Source organism: Pleurodeles waltl, chromosome 4_1, assembly GCF_031143425.1.
Source record: "Pleurodeles waltl isolate 20211129_DDA chromosome 4_1, aPleWal1.hap1.20221129, whole genome shotgun sequence".
Classification (NCBI taxonomy): domain Eukaryota; kingdom Metazoa; phylum Chordata; class Amphibia; order Caudata; family Salamandridae; genus Pleurodeles; species Pleurodeles waltl.
In genome coordinates, this window is record NC_090442.1 from 211,843,116 (window position 1) to 211,868,427 (window position 25,312).

The 25,312-nt window shown below is 42.4% G+C and overlaps 1 protein-coding gene across 2 annotated transcripts in view; it reads left to right on the forward strand.

Moving 5' to 3' along the window:
* Positions 1 to 25,312, forward strand: part of FKBP4 (FKBP prolyl isomerase 4) — a 195,798-nt gene that overhangs the window by 53,852 nt on the left and 116,634 nt on the right. The window contains exons 2-3 of one of the 2 annotated variants that reach the window (XM_069228152.1): positions 18,517 to 18,661; positions 24,839 to 24,981. In XM_069228152.1, coding sequence (XP_069084253.1) covers positions 18,517 to 18,661; positions 24,839 to 24,981 — 288 coding nt within the window. The remainder of the gene's footprint in view (positions 1 to 18,516; positions 18,662 to 24,838; positions 24,982 to 25,312) is intronic. The other variant, XM_069228153.1, reaches the window with a different exon arrangement.

Here is a 25,312-nt window from a genome sequence, read left to right on the forward strand (position 1 = left end):
GGGTCGGCCAGTGGATTGGATACTTCCCCGGAATGGGACATTTCATCTCCGGGGGAGTGTACGGAGGAGGCAGCGTCCTTCCACTCGGTCATTAGAAAGGCAGCAGACTATTTAGACCGGCCTTTATCTGCAGCAGAGGTGAAGACCAATCTACTGACTGAGGTGCTGCATCCTTCTACATCTGCTGATCCTTTGCTGCCCTTTAACGAGGCTTTGTTGGAGCCTATTATGGACTTGTTGAGGAAGCCAGTTTCGGCTCCAGCTGTTAAGAGTGGTGGCAAGGAGACATAGGGGGGCACCCGAGGATCCTGGGTTCCTCTCACGTGATACAACCCCGGAGAGTTTAGTGGTTCAAGCGTCTTGCTCCACAAAGTCTGCTCCTGGTCCGTTCCCTGTGGCCCCGTCTGATAGGGAGTCCAAACGAATGCAGCAGTCTTCAAAAAAGATCTTTTCGTCTTGCAGCATGGCGCTTAAGGCTGTGAACGCTACCTGTGTGCTGGGCAGGTATGTCCATGCCCTTATGGATTCTGCCACGGCTATGGTCGGAGATCTGCCACAGGAGGCGCAGAAGCCTTTTGGAACACTTTTCGGATGCACAGGCTGCAGCGCAGCAGATTATACAATCTGGCCTTGATACCACTGACTCGATTGCTAGAGCGATGGGGACATCTGTTGCTACAAGGAGGCACGCGTGGCTGAGGTCCTCCGGATTCTCCTCGGACGTACAGACCACCTTACTTGACTTGCCCTTCGATGGTGAACGGCTGTTTGGAGAGAAAGCGGAGACTGCCCTTGAACGTTTTAAGGCAGGCCGAGCGACTACAAAGTCCTTAGGTTTACAAGCTACCCCTGCTGCTCAGTATAGGTCCTTTCGCAGATTCAGAGGGTTTGGTCGTGGGGCGGTGTTTCGAAGGCCCCAGTTCTTGACCCAACAGCCTGCCAACGGGTCTTATTGACCCTTTAGATGGTGTGGGAGGGCTAGAGTTAGAGGGGCAGTCCAGCAACACCCTTCTTTGTCATCCTCTTCCTCTGGTTGACAACAGCAGGGAAGGCAGCCCTAGTTTTCCACACTTTATCGAACATGCCTCTCCTGTAGGGGGAAGGCTTCATCTTTTTCTCTGCAAGTGGGAGTTGATAACAGCAGACTCCTGGGTGTTGAATATTGTGGAAAAAGGATATGCTCTCCCCATTCTGGAGCTGCCTCCTCCCTTCCCCCCTCGTCCCTAGTTTTGTTCGGAGGGCCATCTTCTGTTGTTGCAAGAGGAGGTTCTGACCATGTTATCAAGGGGTGCAATAGAGTTGGTTCCAGAGCAGGAAAGGGGTCAGGTGGTTGTTCAAGATATTTCTTGATCCCCAAGAAGGACGGTCGTCTGAGGCCGATCCTAGACCTGAGGATTTTGAATTGGTTCCTCAAGCCGGAGAAATTAAAAATGCTGACTCTGGCACAGGTACTTCTGGCATTGAACAAGGGGGATTGGATGGTGTCTGTCGACTTGCAGGATGCGTACTTTCACATCTCTATACTCAAGTCGCACAGGAAGTATCTCCGGTTTGTAGTGGGGTCGCAACGCTACCAGTTTGCGGTCCTTCCGTTTCGACTTACTTCAGCACCTCGAGTCTTCACAAAGGTGATATCGATGGTTGCAGCACATCTCAGGCGGAAAGGAATAGCGGTATTCCCTTACCTGGACGATTGGTTGATCAAAGCCAAGTCTTCTGAGTTGGTGCTGCATCACCTGCAGGTGACAACCCAGTTGTTGTTCGACCTGGGGTTTTCGGTAAACGTGCCCAAGTCTCACCTGGAGCCCTCAACGCTTCCTGTTCATAGGGGCAGTACTGGATACAACATTGTATCGGGCCTACCCTCCGCTTCAGCGGATTGGGGACATTCAGGCGCTGATTCCAATGTTTTGAAATGGATCGGTTGTCCCGGTCCTCAAGGTCTTACGCCTGCTTGGTCTGTTCGCTTCTTGTATTCTGTTGGTCACTCATGCGTGCTGGCATGTGAGGGCTCTTCAGTGGTGCCTCCGCAGGAAGTGGTTTCAGCACAAAGGGGATATCAAGGATTCGGTAAGGATCTCCAGGGACACTGCAGCGGATCTCCAGTGGTGGGCAGTGGATGACAACCTTTCCCAAGGAAGGCCGTTCTCACTACCACCTCCAGTGGCCACAGTTGTAACGGAGGCCTCCACTCTAGGGTGGGGTGCTCATCTGGGGGATCTGGAGATCAAGGGTCATTGGTCTCCAGTGGAACAGATGTTTCATATCAGTCTGTTGGAACTGCGGGCAATACGTCTGGCTCTCAAGGCCTTCCTCCCTTCCCTTCGCGGTCAGTCAGTTCAAGTCCTCACAGACAACACTACTGCGATGTGGTACGTACACAAGCAGGGAGGAGTAGGGTCGTACCTTCCCTGCAGAGAGGCTCTGCGGCTCTGGTCCTGGGTTCAGGACTATCAGATTTGCTTGATAGCAAATCATTTGGCCGGGGTTCTGAACGTACGTGCGGACAGTCTCAGTTGGCGCTTCTTGGGCGATCATGAGTGGCACCTCCACCCAGATCTAGTCCGGTACATCTTCGAGATGTGGGGGTCTCTGCAAGTAGATCTAGTCGCCTCTCTGGAGAATGCGCACTGTCCATTGTTCTGCAGTCTCCCGTATCCGTTGTGAGGAGCGTTGGGGGACGCGTTTCAAATACCCCGGGGCGGCCAGTTGCTTTACGCGACCTCCTACCCTTGATTCCTTGGGTCCTAAGGAAGATTTGCCAAGACAGAGCCCAAGTCATCTTGGTGGCACCGGATTGGCCGAGAAGGGTGTGGTGTACAGACCTTCTACAACTCTCAAAGTGCCCTCCGCTCTGTCTCCCGCTCAGGGCAGACCTCTCGCAGTCGCAGGGCAGGTTCTACACCCCCACCTCTAGAGCTTACAACTACATGCCTGGAGATTGAACGGGGCAACCTGAGTTCTTTTTCTCTCCCACCGGATGTAGTGGATGTTATTCTATCGTCCAGGCGACACTCCACTAAATCCATTTATGCCAATAGGTGGGCTAAATTTGTTAGTTGGTGTGGAGAGAAGAGGAAAGATCCCTTGAAGGCCCACCTTTACGATGTTTTGTTATTTGCCCTTACTTTGGCGAAGAATGGCTGTTCAGTAGCTACAGTGAAAGTATATTTTGCTGCTTTATTAGCTTTTCTTTGTCTCCCGGATCAGCCCTCTTTGTTCAAATCTCCGAAAATAGGTTTATTAAGGGCTTACTTAATAAGTTTCCCCCACGCCTTTTAACATGCCTCAGTGGGATTTAAATCTTGTGTTAACATTTCTGATGGGTTCACGGTTCGAGCCCATGCATTCATGTCCTTTAAGGTATTTGGTTCTTAAGACAGTATTCCTTGTTGCTATAACTTCTTCTAGGAGGATGGGGGAGCTTCAAGCCGTTTCTGTAACACCCCCCCTTTACCTTGTTTTTTTACTGATAAAGTGGTACTGAAAACCAGGGTGGCTTTCTTGCCAAAAGTTGTCACTCCTTTTCATATGGGACAGGCTATTACCCTTCCTTCTTTCTACCCTCCTCCCCACCCCTCTAAAGAGGAAGAGAGACTCCACCGATTGGACCCTAGAAGGGCTATCAGTTTTTATATTGAGAGGACGAAAAGATCAGCTGTTCGTGGGGTATGTTGGTCAGCGGAAGGTCAGAGCTGTCAATAAAAAAACAGTCTCCAGGTGGGTCCTTCTTTGTATAAAAGTTTGCTACTTACTGGTAAAGAAAATTCCTCCTGAGGGAATCAGGGCTCACTCCACCTGGGCTAAGTTGGCCACTTCGGCCCTGGCAAGGGGAGTCCCGGTGGTGGACATTTTGTAAGGCGGCAACTTGGGCGCCCCTCCACACTTTTGCTAAGCATTACTGCTTGAATGGTGAGGTTCAGAGGGACGGCCGTTTTGCACGATCTGTTATACAGGATTTCTTGGTGTAATCAGACGGGCACCCACCTCTGAGTGCGGTACTGTTTTGGGACTCTATTCATAAGGTGAGGAATCCACGGGTAGTTTGTATCCATCAGAAGAACAAGTTACTTACCTTCTGTAACGCTTTTTCTGGTGGATACAATAGCTACCTGTGGATTCCTCACAGTCCCACCTGCCTCCCCCTTGCCTGTCTGATTGCACTAGGATATGTGGTTGTATAGATATATGTATATATATTGATATTTTCCATATATATAGATACACATGCTTTGCACATCCCATCATCTAGTGTTGGGCTCGGAGTGTTACAAGTTGTTTTTCTTCGAAGAAGTCTTTTCGAGTCACGAGATCGAGGGACTCCTCCCCTTTCGGCTCCATTGCGCATGGGTGTCAACTCCATCTTAGATTGTTTTCTTTCCGCCATCAGGTTCGGACGCGTTCATTTTCGCTCCGCGTTTCGGTTCGGAAAGTTAGTGAAAATTTCAGAAAATTATACGGTATTGTTTGCGTTCGGTATCTGGTTAGTTACAACAGATCGACATCGAATTTTGAAGAGCTCCGGCGGCCCTTTGGGGTTTTCGATTCCCCGGCGGGGCCAGGTCGGCCCGACCACGTGCGTCTTCAAGGCTAATGGAACGGACCCCATTCCGCTTCTGCCCCGAATGTCACAACAAGTATCCTTATACAGATCAGCATCTGGTCTGTAATTTGTGTTTGTCTCCAGAACACAAGGAGGATACCTGTGAGGCCTGTCGAGCGTTTCGGTCCAGGAAGACGTTGAGAGACCGAAGAGCAAGAAGACTACAGATGGCGTCGGTGCCGACAGGACAAAAACACATGGAGGAAGAAGAGGAAACCTTCTCCATCGAGGATTCGGACTTGGAAGAGGTCGATCCTGAACAGACGCCAAAAACCGTGAGTAAGACGTCGATACACAAAACTCATGCAAAGACCGCTAAAGCCCAGGGGACGCCACTCCGGCAGGCCATGACTTAACCCAAAAAATAAGTGACCTAGCATCGGCACCGAAAAAGGGCATGCATGTGTCGAAGTCATCCGACTCTGGTCGAGATACCGGCACAGAGCAGACTTGACCCCGAGACACCGGGTCAGAGCAATCTCGGCACAGAGAGAGCGGCACCGAACCAAGTCGGCACCAAGAGATCAGTATGCCAAAGAGCAAAAAAGTGTTGTCTGAACCGAAAAAAGCAGCCGAAAAGGTTTCGGTACCGAAAGATTCAGCCTCGGAACTGAAAACAAGTTCCTACACAGAGGAACAAGGCCTGTCCTCACAAATGCAAACACACAGATTTGGACAGGAGCTAGAGATAATGGAGCCAGATTACACCCAAAGAAGGCTCCACATTCAAAAGGACACAGGGAAGATCAGTACTCTTCCTCCGATACGAATGAAACGAAAACTTGCCTTCCAAGAAAAAGACAAGCAGCCACAGGCAAAGGTGGCAAGACAAGTAACCCCGCCACCATCTCCACAACGCTCTCCACAGCCATCACCGGTAGCCACTCCACCAGTGATGCAGTCCCCAACTCATACAGGGATAAGTCAGGATGATCCAGACGTGTGAGATCTTTATGATGGTCTAGCTGGATAACAGTCAGGAATGTTATCTGACACTGGCGCATCACCACCTGAGGACAGTACCGCCTACACACAGGTGGTGTCAAGAGCAGCAGCGTTTCATGTCACCCTGCATGCAGAGCCAATTGAAGACGACTTCTTATTTAACACACTGTCGTCCACACATAGCCAGTACCAGAGCCTCCCCATGCTACCTGGAATGCTAAAACACTCCAAACAAGTGTTTGAGGAGCCTGTGAAAGGAAGGGCCATTACTCCAAGGGTGGAGAAAAAATTTAAACCGCCACCAACAGACCCTGTGTACATCACACAACAGTTAACACCGGACTCAGTGGTAGTAGGGGCAGTTCGCAAGAGGGCAAACTCACACACCTCAGGAGATGCACCGCCTCCAGACAAAGAGAGTCGTAAGTTCGGCAGGGAAAAGAGTGGCGGCACAAGCAGCCAACCATTGGCGCATTACCAACTCACAGGCCTTGTTGGAGCGATATGATAGGGCTCATTGGGATGAAATGCAACATTTATAGAACATTTGCCAAAGGAGTTCCAAAAGAGAGCACAACAAGTGGTGGAGGAAGGACAGAGTATCTCGAACAGTCAGATACGGTCAGCAATGGATGCAGCAGACACAGCTGCTAGGACTTTAAATACAGCAGTGACATTACGGAGACATGCATGGCTGCGTACATCAGGAGTCAAGCTGGAAATACAACAAGCCGTGCTGAATATGCCATTTAACGGACAGCAGTTGTTTGGGCCGGAGGTGGACACCGCTATCAAAACTTAAAGGACACGGATACGGCCAAACCCATGGGCGCAATCTACTCCCCACAGACCAGAGGCACATGTCCCAAATCACAGTTTCGAGGGGGCTTTCGAGGACAAGGCACAGAACCCACAACCTCACAAACAAGGCCCACTTATCAGAGCCAATACCAGCGGGGAAGTTTTTGGGGACAATATATAGAGGGGGACAGTTCCCAAAGAGTAGAGGGAAGTTCCAAAGTCCCAAAACTCCACAAAATAAACAGTGACTTCGGCGTCACAAATCCCCAACACATAACACCAGTCGGGGGGGGGGAGACTAACCAAGTTCTACAAAAACTGGGAGGAAATAACAGACACGTGGGTCCTAGCCATTATCCAGCATGGTTATTGCATAGAATTTCTAGAATTCCCTCCAAATGTCCCACCGAAAACACACAATATGTCAAAACAACACATGGATCTTCTACAACCGGAGGTCCAAGCGTTGTTGCAAAAAGAGGCAATAGAGTTGGTACCAATACATCAGAGAGGAACAGGAGTTTACTCACTGTACTTTCTCATACCCAAAAAAGACAAAACTCTAAGACCTATATTAGATCTCAGAACATTAAATATCTACATCAAATCAGATCACTTTCACATGGTGACACTGCAGGACGTAATCCCATTGCTCAAACAACAAGACTACATGACAACACTAGACCTAAAGGATGCATACTTCCATATACCGATACATCCTTCACACAGAAAATACTTAAGGTTTGTATTCCAAGGGGTACATTACCAATTCAAAGTGTTGCCATTCGGGATAACAACTGCGCCAAGAGTTTTTACAAAATGCCTGGCAGTAGTGGCTGCTCATATCAGAAGACAGCAAATACATGTGTTCCCGTACCTAGACGATTGGTTAATCAAAACCAACACGAAGGAACGGTGTTCACAACACACAAAGCATGTAATAGAAACCCTTCACAAACTAGGTTTCTCACTCAACTACAACAAGTCACACCTTCATCCGTGTCAAATACAACAATACTTAGGAGCGACAATCAGCACAAAAGGGATTGCCACTCCAAGTCCACAAAGGGTACAGGCATTTCACAATGTAATACAGGCCATGCACCCAAAACAAAAGATACAAGTCAAGATGGTGATGAAAGTACTAGGCATGATGTCCTCATGCATAGCCATTGTCCCAAACGCAAGATTGCACATGCGGCCATTACAACAGTGCCTAGCATCACAATGGTCACAGGCACAGGGTCAACTTCAAGACCTAGTGTTGATAGACCGCCAAACATACACCTCGCTTCAATGGTGGAACACTATAAATTTAAACAAAGGGCGGCCTTTTCAAGACCCAGTGCCTCAATACGTAATAACAACAGATGCCTCCATGATAGGGTGGGGAGCACACCTCAACCAACACAGCATCCAAGGACAGTGGTACACTCAGCAGAGTCAGTTTCACATAAATCACTTAGAACTACTTGCAGTATTTCTAGCGATGAAAGCATTTCAACCTATAATAACCCACAAACACATTCTTGTCAAAACAGACAATATGACAACGATGTATTATCTGAACAAACTGGGAGGAACACACTCAACACAGTTGTGTCTCCTGGCACAGAAAATATGGCATTGGGCGATTCACAACCACATTCGCCTAATAGCGCAGTTCATTCCAGGAATTCAGAACCAGTTAGCAGACAATCTCTCTCGGGATCACCAACAGATCCACGATTGGGAGATTCAACCCCAAATACTAAACACTTACTTCCAAAGATGGGGAACACCACAAATAGACCTATTTGCAACAAAAGAAAACTCAAAATGCCAAAACTTCGCATCCAGGTACCCACAGGATCAGTCTCTGGGCAATGCGTTATGGATGAGTTGGTCAGGGATATTTGCATACGCTTTTCCCCCTCTCCCACTCCTTCCATATCTGGTAAACAAATTGAGTCAAAACAAACTCAAACTCATATTAATAGCACCAACTTGGGCACGACAACCTTGGTACACAACACTACTAGACCTCTCAGTAGTGCCTCATATCAAGCTACCAAACAGACCAGATCTGTTAACTCAACGCAAACATCAGATCAGACACCCAAATCCAGCATCGCTGAATCTAGCAATTTGGCTCCTGAAGTCTTAGAATTCGGACATCTAGACCTTACACAGGAATGTATGGAGGTCATTAAACAAGCTAGAAAACCAACCACAAGACATTGCTATGCAAATAAGTGGAAAAGATTTGTTTATTAATGCCATAATAAACAAATTCAACCCTTACACGCATCTGCTAAAGACATTGTCAGCTACCGACTGCACTTACAAAAGTCAAAGCTAGCTTTTTCATCCATTAAGATACATCTCACCGCAATTTCAGCTTATCTGCAAATTATGCACTCAACTTCACTATTTAGGATCCCAGTCATAAAGGCTTTTATGGAGGGCCTGAAAAGAATTATCCCACCAAGAACACCACCAGTTTCTTCGTGGAACCTCAACATTGTCTTAACACGGCTCATGGGTCCACCATTTGAACCCATGCACTCATGTGAGATACAATATTTAACATGGAAAGTAGCATTTCTAATTGCCATCACATCTCTAAGAAGAGTAAGTGAAATACAAGCATTTACCATACAAGAACCCTTTATTCAGATACACAAGCATAAAGTAGTTTTAAGAACAAATCCTAAGTTCTTACCAAAAATCATATCACCGTTCCACTTAAATCAAATGGTAGAACTACCAGTGTTCTTTCCAGAACCAGATTCTGTAGCTGAAAGAGCACTACATACATTAGACATCAAAAGAGCATTAATGTACTACATTGACAGAACAAAACAAATTCGAAAAACAAAACAATTGTTCGTTACTTTCCAAAAACCTCATACAGGGAATCCAATATCTAAACAAGGCATTGCCAGATGGATAGTTAAATGCATTCAAACCTGTTATCTCAAAGCAAAAAGAGAACTGCCTATAACACCAAAGGTGCACTCAACTAGAAAGAAAGGTGCTACCATGGCCTTTCTAGGAAACATTCCAATGACTGAAATATGTAAGGCAGCCACATGGTCTACGCCTCATACGTTTACCAAGCATTACTGCGTGGATGTGTTAACAACACAGCAAGCCACAGTAGGACAAGCAGTACTACGAACTTTATTTCAAACATCTTCAACTCCTACAGGCTGAGCCACAGCTTTTGGGGAGATAACTGCTTACTAGTCTATGCAAAGCATGTGTATCTGCAGCTACACATGCCATTGAACGGAAAATGTCACTTATCCAGTGTACATCTGTTCGTGGCATGAGACGCTGCAGATTCACATGCGCCCGCCCGCCTCCCCGGGAGCCTGTAGCCGTTTTAAAGTTGATCTTGAACATTTGTAAATATATCGCTTCAAACAACATTATGTACATACATATTTACTCCATTGCATGGGCACTATTACTATAATACACAACTCCTATCTCACCCTCTGCGGGGAAAACAATCTAAGATGGAGTCGACGCCCATGCACAATGGAGCCGAAAGGGGAGGAGTCCCTCGATCTCGTGACTCTAAAATACTTCTTCGAAGAAAAACAACTTGTAACACTCCGAGCCCAACACTAGATGGCGGGATGTGCAAAGCATGTGAATCTGCAGCGTCTCATGCCATGAACAGATGTACACTGGGTAAGTGACATTTTCCATATATATATATATATATATATATATATCTATGCGGGCCTCTTATTGGCACGGTGACGTCAGACGGAGTCGCGTGGAGCCGTCCTACTGTGACGTCCTCGTCTACGTGGAGAGCTAGGAAGAGAACTTTCCGTCGGATGCTGGTGCAAGGATGAATTCCTAAGGTGAGGAAGCTATTGTATCCACCAGAAAAAGCGTTACCGAAGGTAAGTAACTTGTTCAACAAAGTTAAAAAAATAAAAAATAAAAAGTGTAAACACAAGAAATTATAGGGAAATAAACTTTAAAATGTTATCGGTGCGATAGCTGTTCACATTTAGCTTCTAACAAAAATTGCCCAGCAATTAAAGATGTTCAGCATGTGGAATAATTGGACATTTTGCGAGGGCATGTAACAAAAAGAAAATATTAAAGTGAAATGTATTGATGACAAAAGTGAGTTCCAGTGAGGAAGAACTCGGTATTGAAAAAGTTGTTTATGTTGTTAAGGATAACTAGCTTGACATTGAACAATTTAAAGAAGTCTTTTGTGTTTAAATATAAATGAGAATTCAGAAGTGAAGAAGAAAAAAACATTGTTTAATGACCATAGGTAGTGTGGAAACACAGATGCATGTGGATTCGGGATTACCATTTACAATTGTAAATGAAGAAGTGTGGAAGAATGAATAAAAAATAATAAGCTTGGAAAAAACTTATTAGAAACGGATATAAATCCGGAAGGATTTTCAGGAGGGAAAATAAGCCTTTTAGGTCATAGAAATATGTAGCAAGGAAGGGACCATCTATATTGGGGTGGAGAGATCAAGATGAATTACATATGATTTTTGGATATGAAAAGTCCTGAACCGGTCATGGTTATAGATGATGGGGAGAGTGGGAAAGGAGATGCTTAAAAAAATTCCTGAAGGTTTTCAGTGGGGGCATTGGTATATTGAAATGTTTTGTGCACTGCACTGCATAGTTTTAAAAAGTAATGCTTCTTCAAAGGTACACAAGGCAAGAAATATTCCTGTTATCCTTAGAAAGGATGTGGTGGAGGAATTGGAGAAATTGTCTAAGGCTGACATAACAACTATCGAATCATCTGAGTGGAGTTCTCCAGTTGTTGTGGCAAGACGGTCCAATGGCAAAATATGGTTGTGTGTTGATTTAAGTCATTTATTTAACATAGTTGTAGATACATTTCCTCTTCCCAAAATTTCTGAGATGTTAGTATTGGTGAAGAATGCTAAATAGTTTTCGACTATAGACTGATCGTTAGCTTATTACCAGATCAAATTAAATTACAAGAGTAAACAGTACACAGTGTTTGTTACCCACTGTGGGTGTTTTCAGTATAAAAGGATGCCTTTTGGGCTAGCTTCTGTGGCAGCAGTTTTTCAAAGATTAAATGCATCAATTGTTTGGGAAACATCCTAGAGTGAGGTGTTTTCAAGATGACATTTTATTATTTGGCGAGGATAAGTTAGAGCATGATAGAAGTGATAAGGAAATTGAAAGATCATGGTTTAACGATAGAACACTCTCTAAATGCAAATTTGGAGTAAATTCTTTATCCTACCTGGGATATGTTTTGTGTAGTGAGGGAGTGGCCACTAAACGTACGTTAGTAGAAGCTATCCAAAATTCCCCAATCCCGCCAGCAAAGATGATGTAAAGTCATTTTTGGGATTGGTGGAATTTTATTCTAAATTTGTGAGATGAGTTTCTAATACAGTGTACAATATCAGACAGTTACTCAAAAATAGAGTGGAATCCTTATGGTCTGATGCAGGTGAAAGAGTTCGCTGATATTAAGAATGCCATTTGCAGGCAACTGTATTGGGCTGTTTTGACCCTGATTGAAATAATTTTGTCACAGTAGATGCTAGTAATAAAGAGTTAGGAGGTGTTTTGTCACAGGTTGATGAGAAGGGGAAGGAAACCTTAATTGCAATTGCATCCCGTGCTTCACCACCTACTGAAGAGACGTTCTCTGTTATTGAAAAGGAAACTCTTGCTTGTGTTTGGGCACTGGAACATTTTTGGACATTTGTGTGGGGCAAGTTGTACATTGTTTGTAGTGACCACAAACCTTGAGTTTAATTATAAACCACTAAAGGTATTTAAAAGGAGTCGGCTAGAATTGCAAGAATGTCCTTTTATTTTTGTAGTATTGAGTATGTACCTGGTAAGAGCAATGTATTAGCTGATTTTCTTTTTTTTTTTTTTCCCTCCTCTTGCATGCCCTTGAAAATACAAGAATGTAATGAGAATGAATGGGATGATCTGCATTAATTCATGGTGCAGGTGTCATCAGTGTGAAAGAAGTTTAGAACCAAGAGTACATCAAGGATAAGGAGTTGCAGCAAGTCATTGAGTGGGTAGAGCGGGGTTGGCCTAAAAAAGATAAAATCTACAAAAAATGTAAACCCTTTTGGGGGATTAAAGATGAATTATCTGTAGTTAATGGTATAGTTTTCAGAAGTGATAGAGTAATTCCCCCAACCACTCTTAGAAGTTGTGTAATGAACTTGTGCCATGAGATCATCGTGGTGTAGTGAAGACTAAACAAAAGAGTAAAGAAATGGTATTGGTGGCCTGGTATTAATATGAATGCTGAAAGAATGGTCCGGAATTGCATAGTTTGTGCAAATGCAGATAACGCTTTAAAAACCTTGAGACCCAATATGTGTGAACAAATTGTTCTGGAAAAACCATGGCATACAGTTGCCATAGACATTATGGGACCCAAACGTTCTGCTCCAAAATACATTATTATTGCCACGATTGGTGTATTTTCTAGATGGCCAGTCATTAAGGTTGTAAAAACAAAATAGACTCTGAAAAAGTGTTGAGATTTGTGGACAAGATGTTTGTAGATGAACGTCTGCCTGTGCAAATTGTAAGTTATAATGGTGTGCAATTTGTGTCTAAGTTGGCTATGAGAAAATTAGTCAGTCATAAGACCACCTCTTTATATAATCCCAGTGGTAACGGTATGATTGACAGGTTCAATAAAGTAAAAAAAAATAATGCCATACAGATAGCTAGCATGAATGGAGAAGGTTGGGCAGTTCAGGTATGTAAGCCTGCATGGACGTACTGTACAAGCATTCATGAGGCGTTAGGAATGACCCCTTTTGAAATAATGACGGAAAGAGAGCCAAGAACCAAATACAATCTGGAATGGTTGATTCAATCTGATATTAGGAAGTGAATTATTGATACACATAAATTTTTTTAAAGAGAATTTGGACTCCAGGATAGGTTCTAGTAAGGTAGTGGTCTACAAAGGTATGTGGGTAAAAGTGAAAAAAAATGGACGGTACGAAAGGGTGAAAGTCAATTTTCAGAACCTTTACAATTATCCAAGGTATTACGCAATGCTGTTCTTTTGAGTGATGGAAAAGTTTGGAACCTCAAAAGAATTGCAATTCTCAAGGGTATTATTGATTTGTATAATGGTAGTTATGGGTCTAAGCAAAAAGAAGCTAGTTATGAGTGTAATACTGAGGAGCAAGTGCAAAAAAACTGAATGTACCATAGACAGTGAAAGCTCAAGAAAAGAGCAAGTCAATGCCTAAATGTATGATGAACTATGTGGTACTACCCAAGATATGATTATAGAAAATGAAGGAGAAGATAGTGCTCATGGTCAAGAGGATAGTGCTCATGGTCAAGAGGAAGGAGCATGTATACATGTTGAAAAACAAAAAGAAGGACTATTAAACCCAAAGGGTTCGATTTTCTTTGTTGAACTGTATTTAAATCTTGTATTATAGCTTTTCACTAATTTGAAAGTAAGTTTGTTAGCAGATTTTGTTCTTTTTAAGGAAGGAATATGTTATGTTTCTTATGTTTTGTTTAGAAGTCAACTTAGTAAATTGCTACAACAAAATTGTTCAAATTCAGTCTCATAACCCGGTGTTATGGGCTAGACCTGCGTCTAAAGGCCCAAAGCTAAGCCACATATCAAAGGTGGGCTATCCGATTATAAAGATCTTCTATCCCTGGAGGGGTGAATATTCTAGTTAAAAAAAAAAAAAAAAAAAAAAAAAAAAAAAACTGGTTGAGAATTCCTTCTTACGCGGCTAGTGGCACTGTTAAATAAGTAAAAGTTCATCCAGACTTGGATCTCATTTTTGTAGAACATGACATTCAGAGGTGTGGAATTTAATAAAATAACTACTTGTCCATGGGACAGGTTGCTTCTTAAATCTACTTGTCCCTTTGGTGCCATGTTGTGTGGCGATTAAATTATGGTAGCAATCTCAATATGTGAGAGCTCTGATAATAGCCTATCTGATTATGCCAGGGCTACTACTATAGTAGGGCTTGAATGTTTGCAATTCCAATCCCTACTATAGCAATTTCCTTATTTTGTCACCTTTCCGCAGATCTACATATTGGGGCTGACGGATGCAGTAAGCAATAGTTACAGGACTGGAATGCCTTTGAATATGCAAACCTACTAACTTGCATGTGTTGAGGATTCTCACCAGCTCTTCCCTAATCTTTTCCCATAATGAGAAAGGTGGGAAATTTGCTCCTGACAATAGTAGAAGTTCTTTCAGGGTTGGGAAAAACGTGGTTGGAGGCAAAGTGAACTTTTAAATTTTCAATAGATTTTTCACATGAGTCAATCTACACACACATTTGTTCGTGCTAAAATACAGTTCACATATATTTCCTAGGAGTAAGATTTCATGGTCTGTTCTGTAAGTTCTTGTGAATTAATGAAAGCCACAAATTCAAAAACATTTATCACAGGTGCACTGTTGTCACTTTCTTTAGGAATTGGGTCCCTAATTAGGTCTGGCGTTAACCAAGACATTTTGCTTTTATTAAACTTCTGTTTCACTCTGTCTATTGGCTAGCTTTACAGTGGGGGTCCCCTGGAGGGGGTCTGTTGGGCCTTTGTTACGCCACTAGTGGCAATGTGTGCTTTTTAAGACCAAAAACATTTTTTTCCCTTTTTGCCATTGTTTGTTACAATGGCGTGGGTCTGGCAGCTCCCACAGCAATAAAGTTCTACAAAAAGCCCTGTCAAAACAAAACAGGCATTAACAAAACCGAAAACCCACAAAAAAAAGTTTTATTGGCTGGCTTTGCCAGTGCTTGTTTATTTTCATGTGTGCCATAATCTTTTTGAAAATGGCTACAGTGATTTTTCCATTAGGAATATTTTTGGAAATACTAGCATGCATCATTATTTTTTTTTTTTAATTTGTTTACTGGAACTACTGTCAGTAGAGCACTGTGACCTCAAAATGTAAATTTACAATGCTCATCCTAATAATGAAGGCTTTTCATTATTGAGCCATGAATATGAATTAAAACAGCATTACCATTTGGAGACCCTATACCTCAACTGCAGACCGTTCCCTTTTCTGTAAAGGGTTTGTGCTGCAGGGGGTTGGGCCTACTTGTCCCAAGGACAAGATAAACTTGAAAACGTTTTGCCTTCGACCCCAAACAATATGTCCTGGGCGTCTGGCAATAGGAATTTCACATCCCTGGACACTTCTTGGGGGGGAGGGGGGGGGGGGGGTGTTTTGAACAACTCTTCACTGAAATCAAACTCCTTTTGCAGGGTATGTGTCATTTTTTTACTCATTTTAATGATAATATTAATATAGGTTTCTGTTAAGAATCTTTCGCAACATCTTTCGTTTATTAAAAGAAAAACAAGCAAAGGCAAAGTTAATAAGTCTGGGTTTGGCAAACATACAAAATTTAAAATAATATATAAAAATTATAATATTCATAATTTGCCCAGGTGGGTAATATATAAATAAACTTGCTTTTTGGAAGAAAATGTCTTTCAAATTCAAATATGAATGCCGAGTCACACCAGCTCTGCTACAGAAGGATTACTTTTCAGGCAGCTCTTTACATGTGATATGGTGAAAAGCTGTTATTTTTATTTTTGTGTTCTATGGAAAGTAGATGGATGCAAAAAGTAATTGTCATCCTGAATAGTGCAGTGGTTGGAGCATGCTGACTGAAATCCCCTATATCTTTGTATTATATTTTTTTTAATCAATATTTTTCTTTGAAAGCATGACGCTGGTCAAAATAGCTGGAGCTGTCACTAGGCCAGTCGTAAAAACTGAAGTGTTTCTTTTCTGATGAGAACGACATTTTTGCATGGTCGTACCTTTTTCGTGTGGATTTTCATTAGATTTACTGTCCTTACCTTATGACAGACTGTGTGGAGAGCTCGTCTCTGGGCAGGGAAGAATATAGAGGACTGAGGAGGAAGCCCATTGCACTGGAATTGGGTGCATTATTAGAGTCATTAAAAGCCCTGGCTCTTTTGTTGTCCCGATGACCACAAACACAACAAAATGATTGCACACATAGATATGTGCCGTCACAAATGAAGTTGGGGCTCCCTCTCCCCGACTTGCACAACAAATACGAAGGACACCTCCATAATGTGACAACAAACAGCACGTACAATTACAGATAATGTCTGTTCCCGGATTTATTAGCACATACACTGCAAAGGACGACAAGATAGATAAGAAACATAGCGATAATGGTATGTCAGAATGGTGGGTGGGGAGGGGTTTCTTCTGTTCTTCAGTACATCGTGTTACTACTTAACGCTAAAGTACTACCAAGACTATGCTATGTAATTGAATCATAGCATGCAATCTCATAAACTCCATTGGAAAGTATAGTTATGTTTCATGTAATTTGAGGAGTGCAGTGGGCCAAATGATCAACCATGATTGCAACGTATAACTGCTTTGTGAAATTCAATAAAGTTGGTTTAAAAAAAAGAAAAACTGTGTCCTGTTGAGACAACATGCAGTTCTAACTAAGTGTTGTCAGTCACGTCAGGAAAAGGCAAATGATCTCACCTCAAATTATGCCATCTTGTACAAAAACCTGAGACCTCACATCATAGGGTGCTCCAAATATGAAAGCGCTCTGGGGGTCCCATCTGTGAAGATATCTTCAGAATTACACAGCTTTTAGTCTTCACCTCTTATTGTTCCACCTCCACTTCAGACTAACAGAGCATTCTCCTTTAGCTCTGCAGCATCTTCTACGTTCCATTGATGACATCACAAGTTGCTTCCCCTCTGGCTGGCACTAGAACATTGTGCACAACAAAACCCATACATACATACATGCATGCTCTACAGAAGACATTGAAAACCCTGGTCAATTGTCCACCTGGCCAGTAAAGATGAGCTGTTGATTTGAAACTTGTTTAAAAGGAACACTATTCAGTTTACTAAAATTACTCCTGTTAAACAGTCACTCCTAGTTCCAGCATTTGAAGAATCGACTTTAGGGGAGCTACAGATTCATGTCACTTTGCACCTCTTTTTTGTGTTTTTTTTTTTTTTAGGCCTGGCCTAGAAACTACTGTAGTCACCTGCCTTGTGTGGTGGTTGTTCTTTTTCTTCTTTTTGGTCGCCATGAGCACGAAGGAGGGACACAAAGAAAAGTTTGCTCGCAGTCAAACGTATCGGCAGTTGTGCAATTATCCATGTCACAGGGGCAGTCCGCAAGGCGGTAACAAAACTGTCCCAAGTAGGGAGAAACGTAAAGCACTTACCAGTCAAAAAAAAGATTTTTGAAAGGCAAGCCCATGAACGTGTGAAAGTGAGGAGTGTGCGATGGGCATGGTTAAAAGCCCACAATACTTACAAAAGGTCAAAGCGCTTGCGTGCTGCACCTAAAAACAACTGAACCACAAAGTAACTAACATTAGTTGTGCATATGCCGGTTTTATCACTTTTAAACTTCAATTTGTAAGACCCGAAGAAATGTTAAAGGTTTCAATTTAGCAAGAGGTTTGGGCCATTATCAGTGGAATCTTCATTCAAGTCATACAATTATCAACCATAATAGTGTGTGTAAAAGTCCTTGTCCCACATGTAGATTCCTAGTATTCCTTGGTTATGGCATTCTTCAGTTCTGAGGTTGGCACTTTATGACCGAGTATCTGTGGTGTCTCATCAGAACGCAGACTCTTTCTGTAAGAATCGTGCCTTTATGGGACCCACAAACCAAAAAAAACCTTCCACTGAAGTAGGTAGATTTGTGTAAAAGTTAATCATCTTGGTATTTAAGTGGGCATACTTTGGTTGCTTGTAGTGTGTGGTACTTGTCAGAGTTCTTATAAGTTGGTAAAAGAGTCTATATCCGAGGGTCGTACCTGTGTTGATTTTGAGATCCATTTGCCAGGGACTTGAAGACTTCAGAAGATGGGTGTATGTATTGGAGGATTAATTTTTCCTGGAAAGCTTTTATCCTTTAACGCAAGGACATGAAACTTAAATCAATCAGTATTTCCATAGGGCAGGGGGTAGTGGGTGTGTAGGGAGGGCATATGGCTGGTAGACAAAAACTAGAATGGCAAATGTCATGGAAGTTCTCTATAAAGAACGTCTGTTTTCTTATGAGGTGAACTTGCATTTTTAGCTGCCACACTTTATAATTGCTCATTTTCTTTGCAGCTAATCAAAACAGAAGGCGCTGGTGATGAGACGCCTATGATTGGAGACAAAGTGAGTGTCCATTACACAGGCTGGTTGCTGGACAGGTCCAAATTCGACTCGAGTAGAGATCGTGCCGATAAGTTCACCTTTGACTTAGGAAAAGGTACACTGGTTTCTTTTCGTGAATGTATTATGTTAATTTAACATGTACCCGTGCTATGCCCGCTATTACACATGTTTTGGGTGACGTCAATTAACGTAGCCGCCTTAAGCCTTTATTTTCTGCATGTAAATGCTAGGATTCCCTTGAGCAATTTCCCCTTCTAAAACTCTCGATTTTAAATGCAGACTCTGAAAATGTTCCTGCTCACATAAGTAATTTGCATTGTCTGATAACCTGACCCCACTCTACCTGTGAGTTCCTGCACTCTATTCTAACCTTGTCTTTGGACGGAGGTCAACTCATAGCTCAACGAGTTCTTAGTGAAATTGTTTCTTGTGGAAAATTATATCCCCTTTTACTTTGTTTGGTTAGTCTGACATTTTATTTTATTTTACTTTTATATATAGGATTGTTCAGCTTTTTGTGTTGATGGATAGTGCTTTATTCCTGCTTGTTTAAAGGTGACATACGTATTGTAAAAACAACTTTATTATATGACAAGCCAACATGTAAATAGAAATGCCATAACTTGTTCACCATGTGCAAGTGATACCATCCAAACTGCCCAACCCTTTTGTAAAAGAGTAATTGATTGAGTAAAACACTTAACAAATGTTATAAATGCAACCTTATTGACTGTGATGGCATACAAAAAAGATGGAGGATGAAAAAGTGACAGTCCTCCTCTTCACTTACTACCCTGATCTCCCTTTCCCCTCAACACTCAGTAAGAACGTGGAGATCACAGAAAGAAGTCTTCACACGCTAGATAATAGCTTGGGCTGGTCATGCACTCTCGTATTCTCTTACTCTTGCTACATGAGTGTCAGCTTCTATACATCTAAACAACAAAAACAGAGTTCTGATAGCTGGTGAGCTTGTTAAACCGCATCTTACCTATCCAGTCAGACAAAAAGCAAGCTGTAGGTGCAGCACATACACAAAGAACAATATAACTTGCGTAGTGGACATAAAAAGGTATACTACTTGGAGAGTTTGATATATTAATGTTTCAGTCTTTGAGTCAGATACATTTTCCATCAACTGTTCTAGGTCTGTCAAAGATCACTCTCAGTGGGAGTGGAACCTGGGTTTCAAAACCTTCCCCACATGTCTTTCACTCCTTCAAGGATCCTTGAACTAGAGGTAGCCTGTGTGATTTCAAAAACTTTTAAATCCGGTTCTACTTTTTTGCAGCTCAGTAGCATTGGTTCTCTTAGACCATTACTCCTCCCTTGGTTTTGCTTCAGCATCTTCCATTCTGTGGATCCTGAACTCTGTGTCTGATACTTAATGGTTACTGCTCTGAAGTCTTGTTACCTGCTAATTGTTTGAGAATCATGCCCATCATATATTCTAAATTAGCTTTTTATTTAGTCTGTGAGGCAGGAATAGAGGAATTTGATTTAATACATTTTACACCTTTTCCCATCATTATCATTTGGCTGTGACATACTTGTGAATATTCTGAGCTCTAAGATCCTAAGAAGAAAAAATGTAAATATTTTGGGGCTGTCCACATGCTCTCATAAGCTGAGCCTTCTACGGACTTCAAGACTCTCTAAGATAATTTAAAGGAGTACTATAGTTAAACTTGAATATACTGTGAAGACAGTTCTACTGTCTGAAGTTAAGGTTTCTTATTTCCCTAGATTTGCTGACTTGTGCTAAATCTATTGAATCACATTAAAAAAAGAGTTGATATAGTCAGCTTGCACATAGGCAGATGGAAATTTGGCCAGGGTATGGTGGTTCCTGAGACTGTATTTCTAAGGCAGTACATGTGGAAAGACATGTTGTTTCTTATTGGTGAGTGCTTCTTGCACTATGTGGAGATGAGGGAGTGAATCCTCTACAATTTTGAATAACCTCTGTGATTATATTAAATGGGATTGGAAGGCGAGTAGCTTGCATCCAGTGTAATATAGAAGTTGTGTGCATTGCAAGACCGCACCTCCTTTGCAGCATAAGAAACACCTGAGATAAATGTGTTGCTTATTTCTCAAATTACAGTGTATTCTATGGTTTGGAGACCGTGTCACGTTGGCTTGACGAGCATACAAGATCAGGAATCTAACTCAATTAGTCCACACTTTCAATATCCAGAAGATACTTCACCGCAGGTCAGGGTCGGTCCACTGCCTGGTTGTGGTCTGCTTTCATTCTCCTAACTGTTCCCAGGTTAGTCGTAGATTGGCAGCACTGCCGTCTTGAAGTTTGGTGACTGAATTGTGGGGATAGAGGCAGGGCTGTCCATCCTCAAGCAGGTCTTATTCGGTTCTTCAACTTGTTTCTGTATTTCTGTGTGAATGGTAAAGATGTCTGTAGAATGGATCAGATCTTGTAGTGCACACCGGGGTGTGGAGCTAATTGCTAAAGCCATTCCCCTGTGATCCAACCACACTGTTCAAATTAACTGAATCTGTCCCGTAGGTGAATTTAAGATGGTGGTGAGGCTAGCTAAAACCCTTAGCCTTTTTTCAGAAGGTTGGGAAAAGCAGATGTGTTTGAATCTGCAGCAGGCACTTCCATATTCCTTTTCATAGTATAATTTTAAACCATCATTGGTTTCTCATAGTGTAATAGGTCAGAAACACCAGTACCTCCTTTGGTTTGTATCTTAGGGGTAGTCTTGAGAGTCTTTGGAATCCGTTTTAATGGCACCCCAAATGTGTCTCCATGGGACCCATGTCTTGCAAAATCAAATGGATCCTTAATTATTTTTTTTTTTATATATAACCTTTTCTTTTCAGCGGGACTTGACCCGTCTACAGACTTTTCCATTTGCCTTCCATGATATCTCACACTTTGATCACAAGAATCTTCTCAAACAGGTTAAGTTCCTTAGTTATTTAGAATACTTGGCTTCCCCTTCTCTGATGAGATCAAGAAACCATAGAACTCATATTTTCAAATGTTGATTTGAAAAGACTAAATACTTCCATTTTATGTTACTTAGATGAGGGCAGAACAACACGACCCAAACACGAGCTGCAATTTGTTTCATGTTCTATTTATCATTGTCTAACGGTAGTGTTTGATAACGTGTACCTTTTATTCAATACTAAATGAGGTTTAGCATAATTTGTGCATAACAGTATTGAAGGATTCTTAACGAGAGTATGCAGCACATAGAAAAGGGATAACTAACCTAAAGAAGGAAGTGGTTAGGATACAGAAGCTGCACTTTATGTGGTCCTGCTGGAGTGATTTTCCTAATGATAGTTTGAGTCTCCTGAAATTTACTCCTTTTTATCTAGCTGCATTCTGGTTGCCCCAGAGCACCCCAAAGCACGATCAACTTTCATTTTGGAGATGAAATGCATTACTTTAGGTTACTCATCCTGTTAAATGACTTTGCGTCTCAAAATCTAGTTGCCGTCTTTTGTATTGACCAATATGCATTTTACTTTAAGTTGACATTCAGCTGAATTTTAATGGTTCAAGAGGGATTTGTAAAATAGCCAACTGTTTGGAAAAAAAAAAAAATGATCTCCTTACCGGATAGATATTCGGATGAGAAACTGTGAGTAGACTCTGATGTATCTTCCTTGTGACTGACTTTCAGTGTAATCCATTTTGGTAGCAGAAGTGCTTTAGTATGGGCAAGAGCCTTGCCTCCTATGTGCGTTTTTGGATTAGCGTTCCTTGAGACAAAGTATTTTGTGCCAAAACTACTTATGTCCTACTTGCCAGGTTAATGTAGACACATCAAGATATGAAAGTGCCTGGCAGATATTCATCCTACCTTTCTGGAAAGTTTTTTTTTTCCCCCCCTTTTTTCTTCTTTTTGTATAACCAGACATCGTCTGCATGGCTTTTGAAAGCTGCATCCACCTGCTTTAGCAGTTGTTTTTGCAATTCAAGCCCCAGTTGACTGTACAATTGTCAATTCTACTCGAGGTGCTCTATTTTAAAAATAGGAACTTAAAAGCAGAGTTCAGTTCTGCTCCCATGTTGAGTGAGCCTTCTGCCCCCTTGCGCCGGGTAATGAGGAAGCCAGCAGACTGTGGTTCTGAGGTCTGCCTTTCTACCTGCACCCCTGGTGTGGTTATTGACAGCCAACTATGTACTATAAAGCTGTGCTGGTACTCCATGTGCGGAAGGGAATGTCCCATGCTTGGAACACTGGAGTGTTTCCTCTCACAGGGCTTCCCCGCTTGTTACACAGACGGGTTTCCCTGCCTTGCATACCTGACCAAATTATCTGGTACCTGATGTTTTGACCCTGTAATCAGACTCCTCTCAACATGGGCATAGTAGTCTAGGACTGTGAGAGGACCATAACCTGCCCTGTAACCTGAAGGATCAAACCACCTGAGAAAATGGACTAATGTCCCCATCATGAGTTTAAAGCATAAAGCAGTGGTGGCTGAATAAAGTAGTTAAGGCAAGCAACAATATGACCAGATATTTTTATGTAAGTTACCTTTGTAAAGTGGGCCTTCTGGCCTAGCTTTTATAAAGCTCCTCTTTTTGTCTTTTGATATGCTTTCACAAACCCTTGTGCTGACACAAGTGTGTGTTAAGCTTGATTGCTTAAGTAGCCAATGAAGCACATGCATAGTGTGTGAATTACCCAGCGTATGGATGCCAGTGGGATACAATTGGATTACCCCGGGCCTGATCTAGTAAAAGATGGAGTTTGAGGACTGTTCTTTTAGACCGTGCAAGTGTATTGCTTTAATTTGTGTGATTGGAAGCAATCCAGACCAGTCACTGATGTGATGGGAGTGGAGATAGGTCTGATTTAGAAAATCTATAAGACCTTTTGGTTAGCAAGACGTTGCTGATTAGCCTCCTTGAGCACTGCCGTTTACTGGATGGTATGTATGAGGGTTGGAACTGCAGAGCGTTCCCTGATTACTTATTGCCTGGGCTGACAGCCAAGTACTGACACCTCACACCTTGTACTTTTGTTGTGCGTACACTAGGAAGGAGATGCCCCCCCCCCCCCCCACACCTCAATATGCTACTTGCTGTATGAAACCTCACCTCACAGAAACACTGTCTGGAAAACAGCTTGAGAAGGACACTTAAAATAAGAAAAAACCCAGACTAGTTAAACGGTTTCAGAGACCATGGATCCACATCCCCCATCTAGAACTTATGGATAAAAAGAGACCCAAACTACCCCCACTTTGTTCCAGTTTCTCTATAATTAAGGAAGGGAGTACTCCACAGAGCGCTCGCACTGCTGTGTAACTAGAGCTGGTACTGCCTGAAAGCCAGTGTCCCAGAGGAATATCATCATAGATGTAAGGAGCCCGCCCTGTTCTGCACAAGGTGGTACTGTCCTGGAAAGAGCAAGGGCCAGATCATCCCCGGTGGCTGTGAGATGCGCAGGTAGAAACACACTTCCTGAGAGTTCTGTACCGCTTTAGGACTGCCAAGCTACAGACTGCGCCTGTGGTGGGCTGGAGTCATGACGATTCGGGGCCAGCCCTTGACCACCATCTTGGGACCTGTGCAGCAGCCTCAAAGCAAGCTAGGCAGACATGCTGCCTAACACAATCCAAGCCTATCCTGATAGTCAGAAACAGAGACTTGTAGGTTTTCCTCTACTTTTCACAAGTGTGCCAGTGATCCCCCTGGAATGCAAGATGGCACTTACTAACTTGTGGTGGGCGAGGTCTTGGAGGTGAGGGAACACATGAGGTTGAATTGTCTGCTCCTTCAAATATCAGATTAAGTTTCTCCTGATAATTGAATATATGCCTTCTGCTGTCTCTCTTGTTTTTAGGTTAGCCTCTAGAAAATGCTTAGATGGAGAATGCACTTTCTCACATTTAGTGGTTGATTTTTGAACTTTTAATATACCAATTTAATTTTATGTGATTTGTACCCTCCATGCACTCCTTACATTTTTTTTGTTCCAAATCTTGATTATAAAATTAATTGCAAGCTTTTTTTGTTACAACTTTTCACTTACACTGTTGTGGTAATAACACAGGGCATAAGGAATACATCAGTGGGTATGGCGGGCCAGTGATGGTATATTTTTACAGTTTACGAGGCTTTTCACTGAAAATGGAAGGTGGTTTTGAATTGGTAAATATTTTGTAGTGAATACAACTATATGTCTGAATGCTTCATCAAACTGTTTGAGCTTCATAACTTTGTAGATAGTACTGTTTGAGTTTCATAACCATGTTTTCCAATGGTCTTTTTCATTAGGTCAAGTGATAAAAGCATGGGACATTGCTGTGGCAACCATGAAAACTGGTGAGATTTGTCAGATCATCTGTAAACCGGAATATGCATATGGAGCTTCTGGAAGCCCACCTAAAATACCTCCTAATGCTACCCTTGTGTTTGAGGTTAGTAAATGTACACAATTAAAGTGATATAGAGGTTAGGTTGCAGTGTGCATTTCACGTTGCTCTGAATATAACCAGTAACTACTTGGAGAGGGCCTCAGTTGAAGCTTACAGCACACCAACGGGAAATGCAATTTAGACAGACCTCTAATATGAATGATTAATTGCATATGCGGTGGCTAGCCAGTAACACCAGTTATTTTGTTTTTACTCTTCTAAGCTTTATATCACCTTTCTAATTCCGCAGGGGCCAATAACTATAGCTGATCATGAATGCTACTCTATTGGGCACATTTCATGACAATCCGATATAAATTCAGATACGGAATGG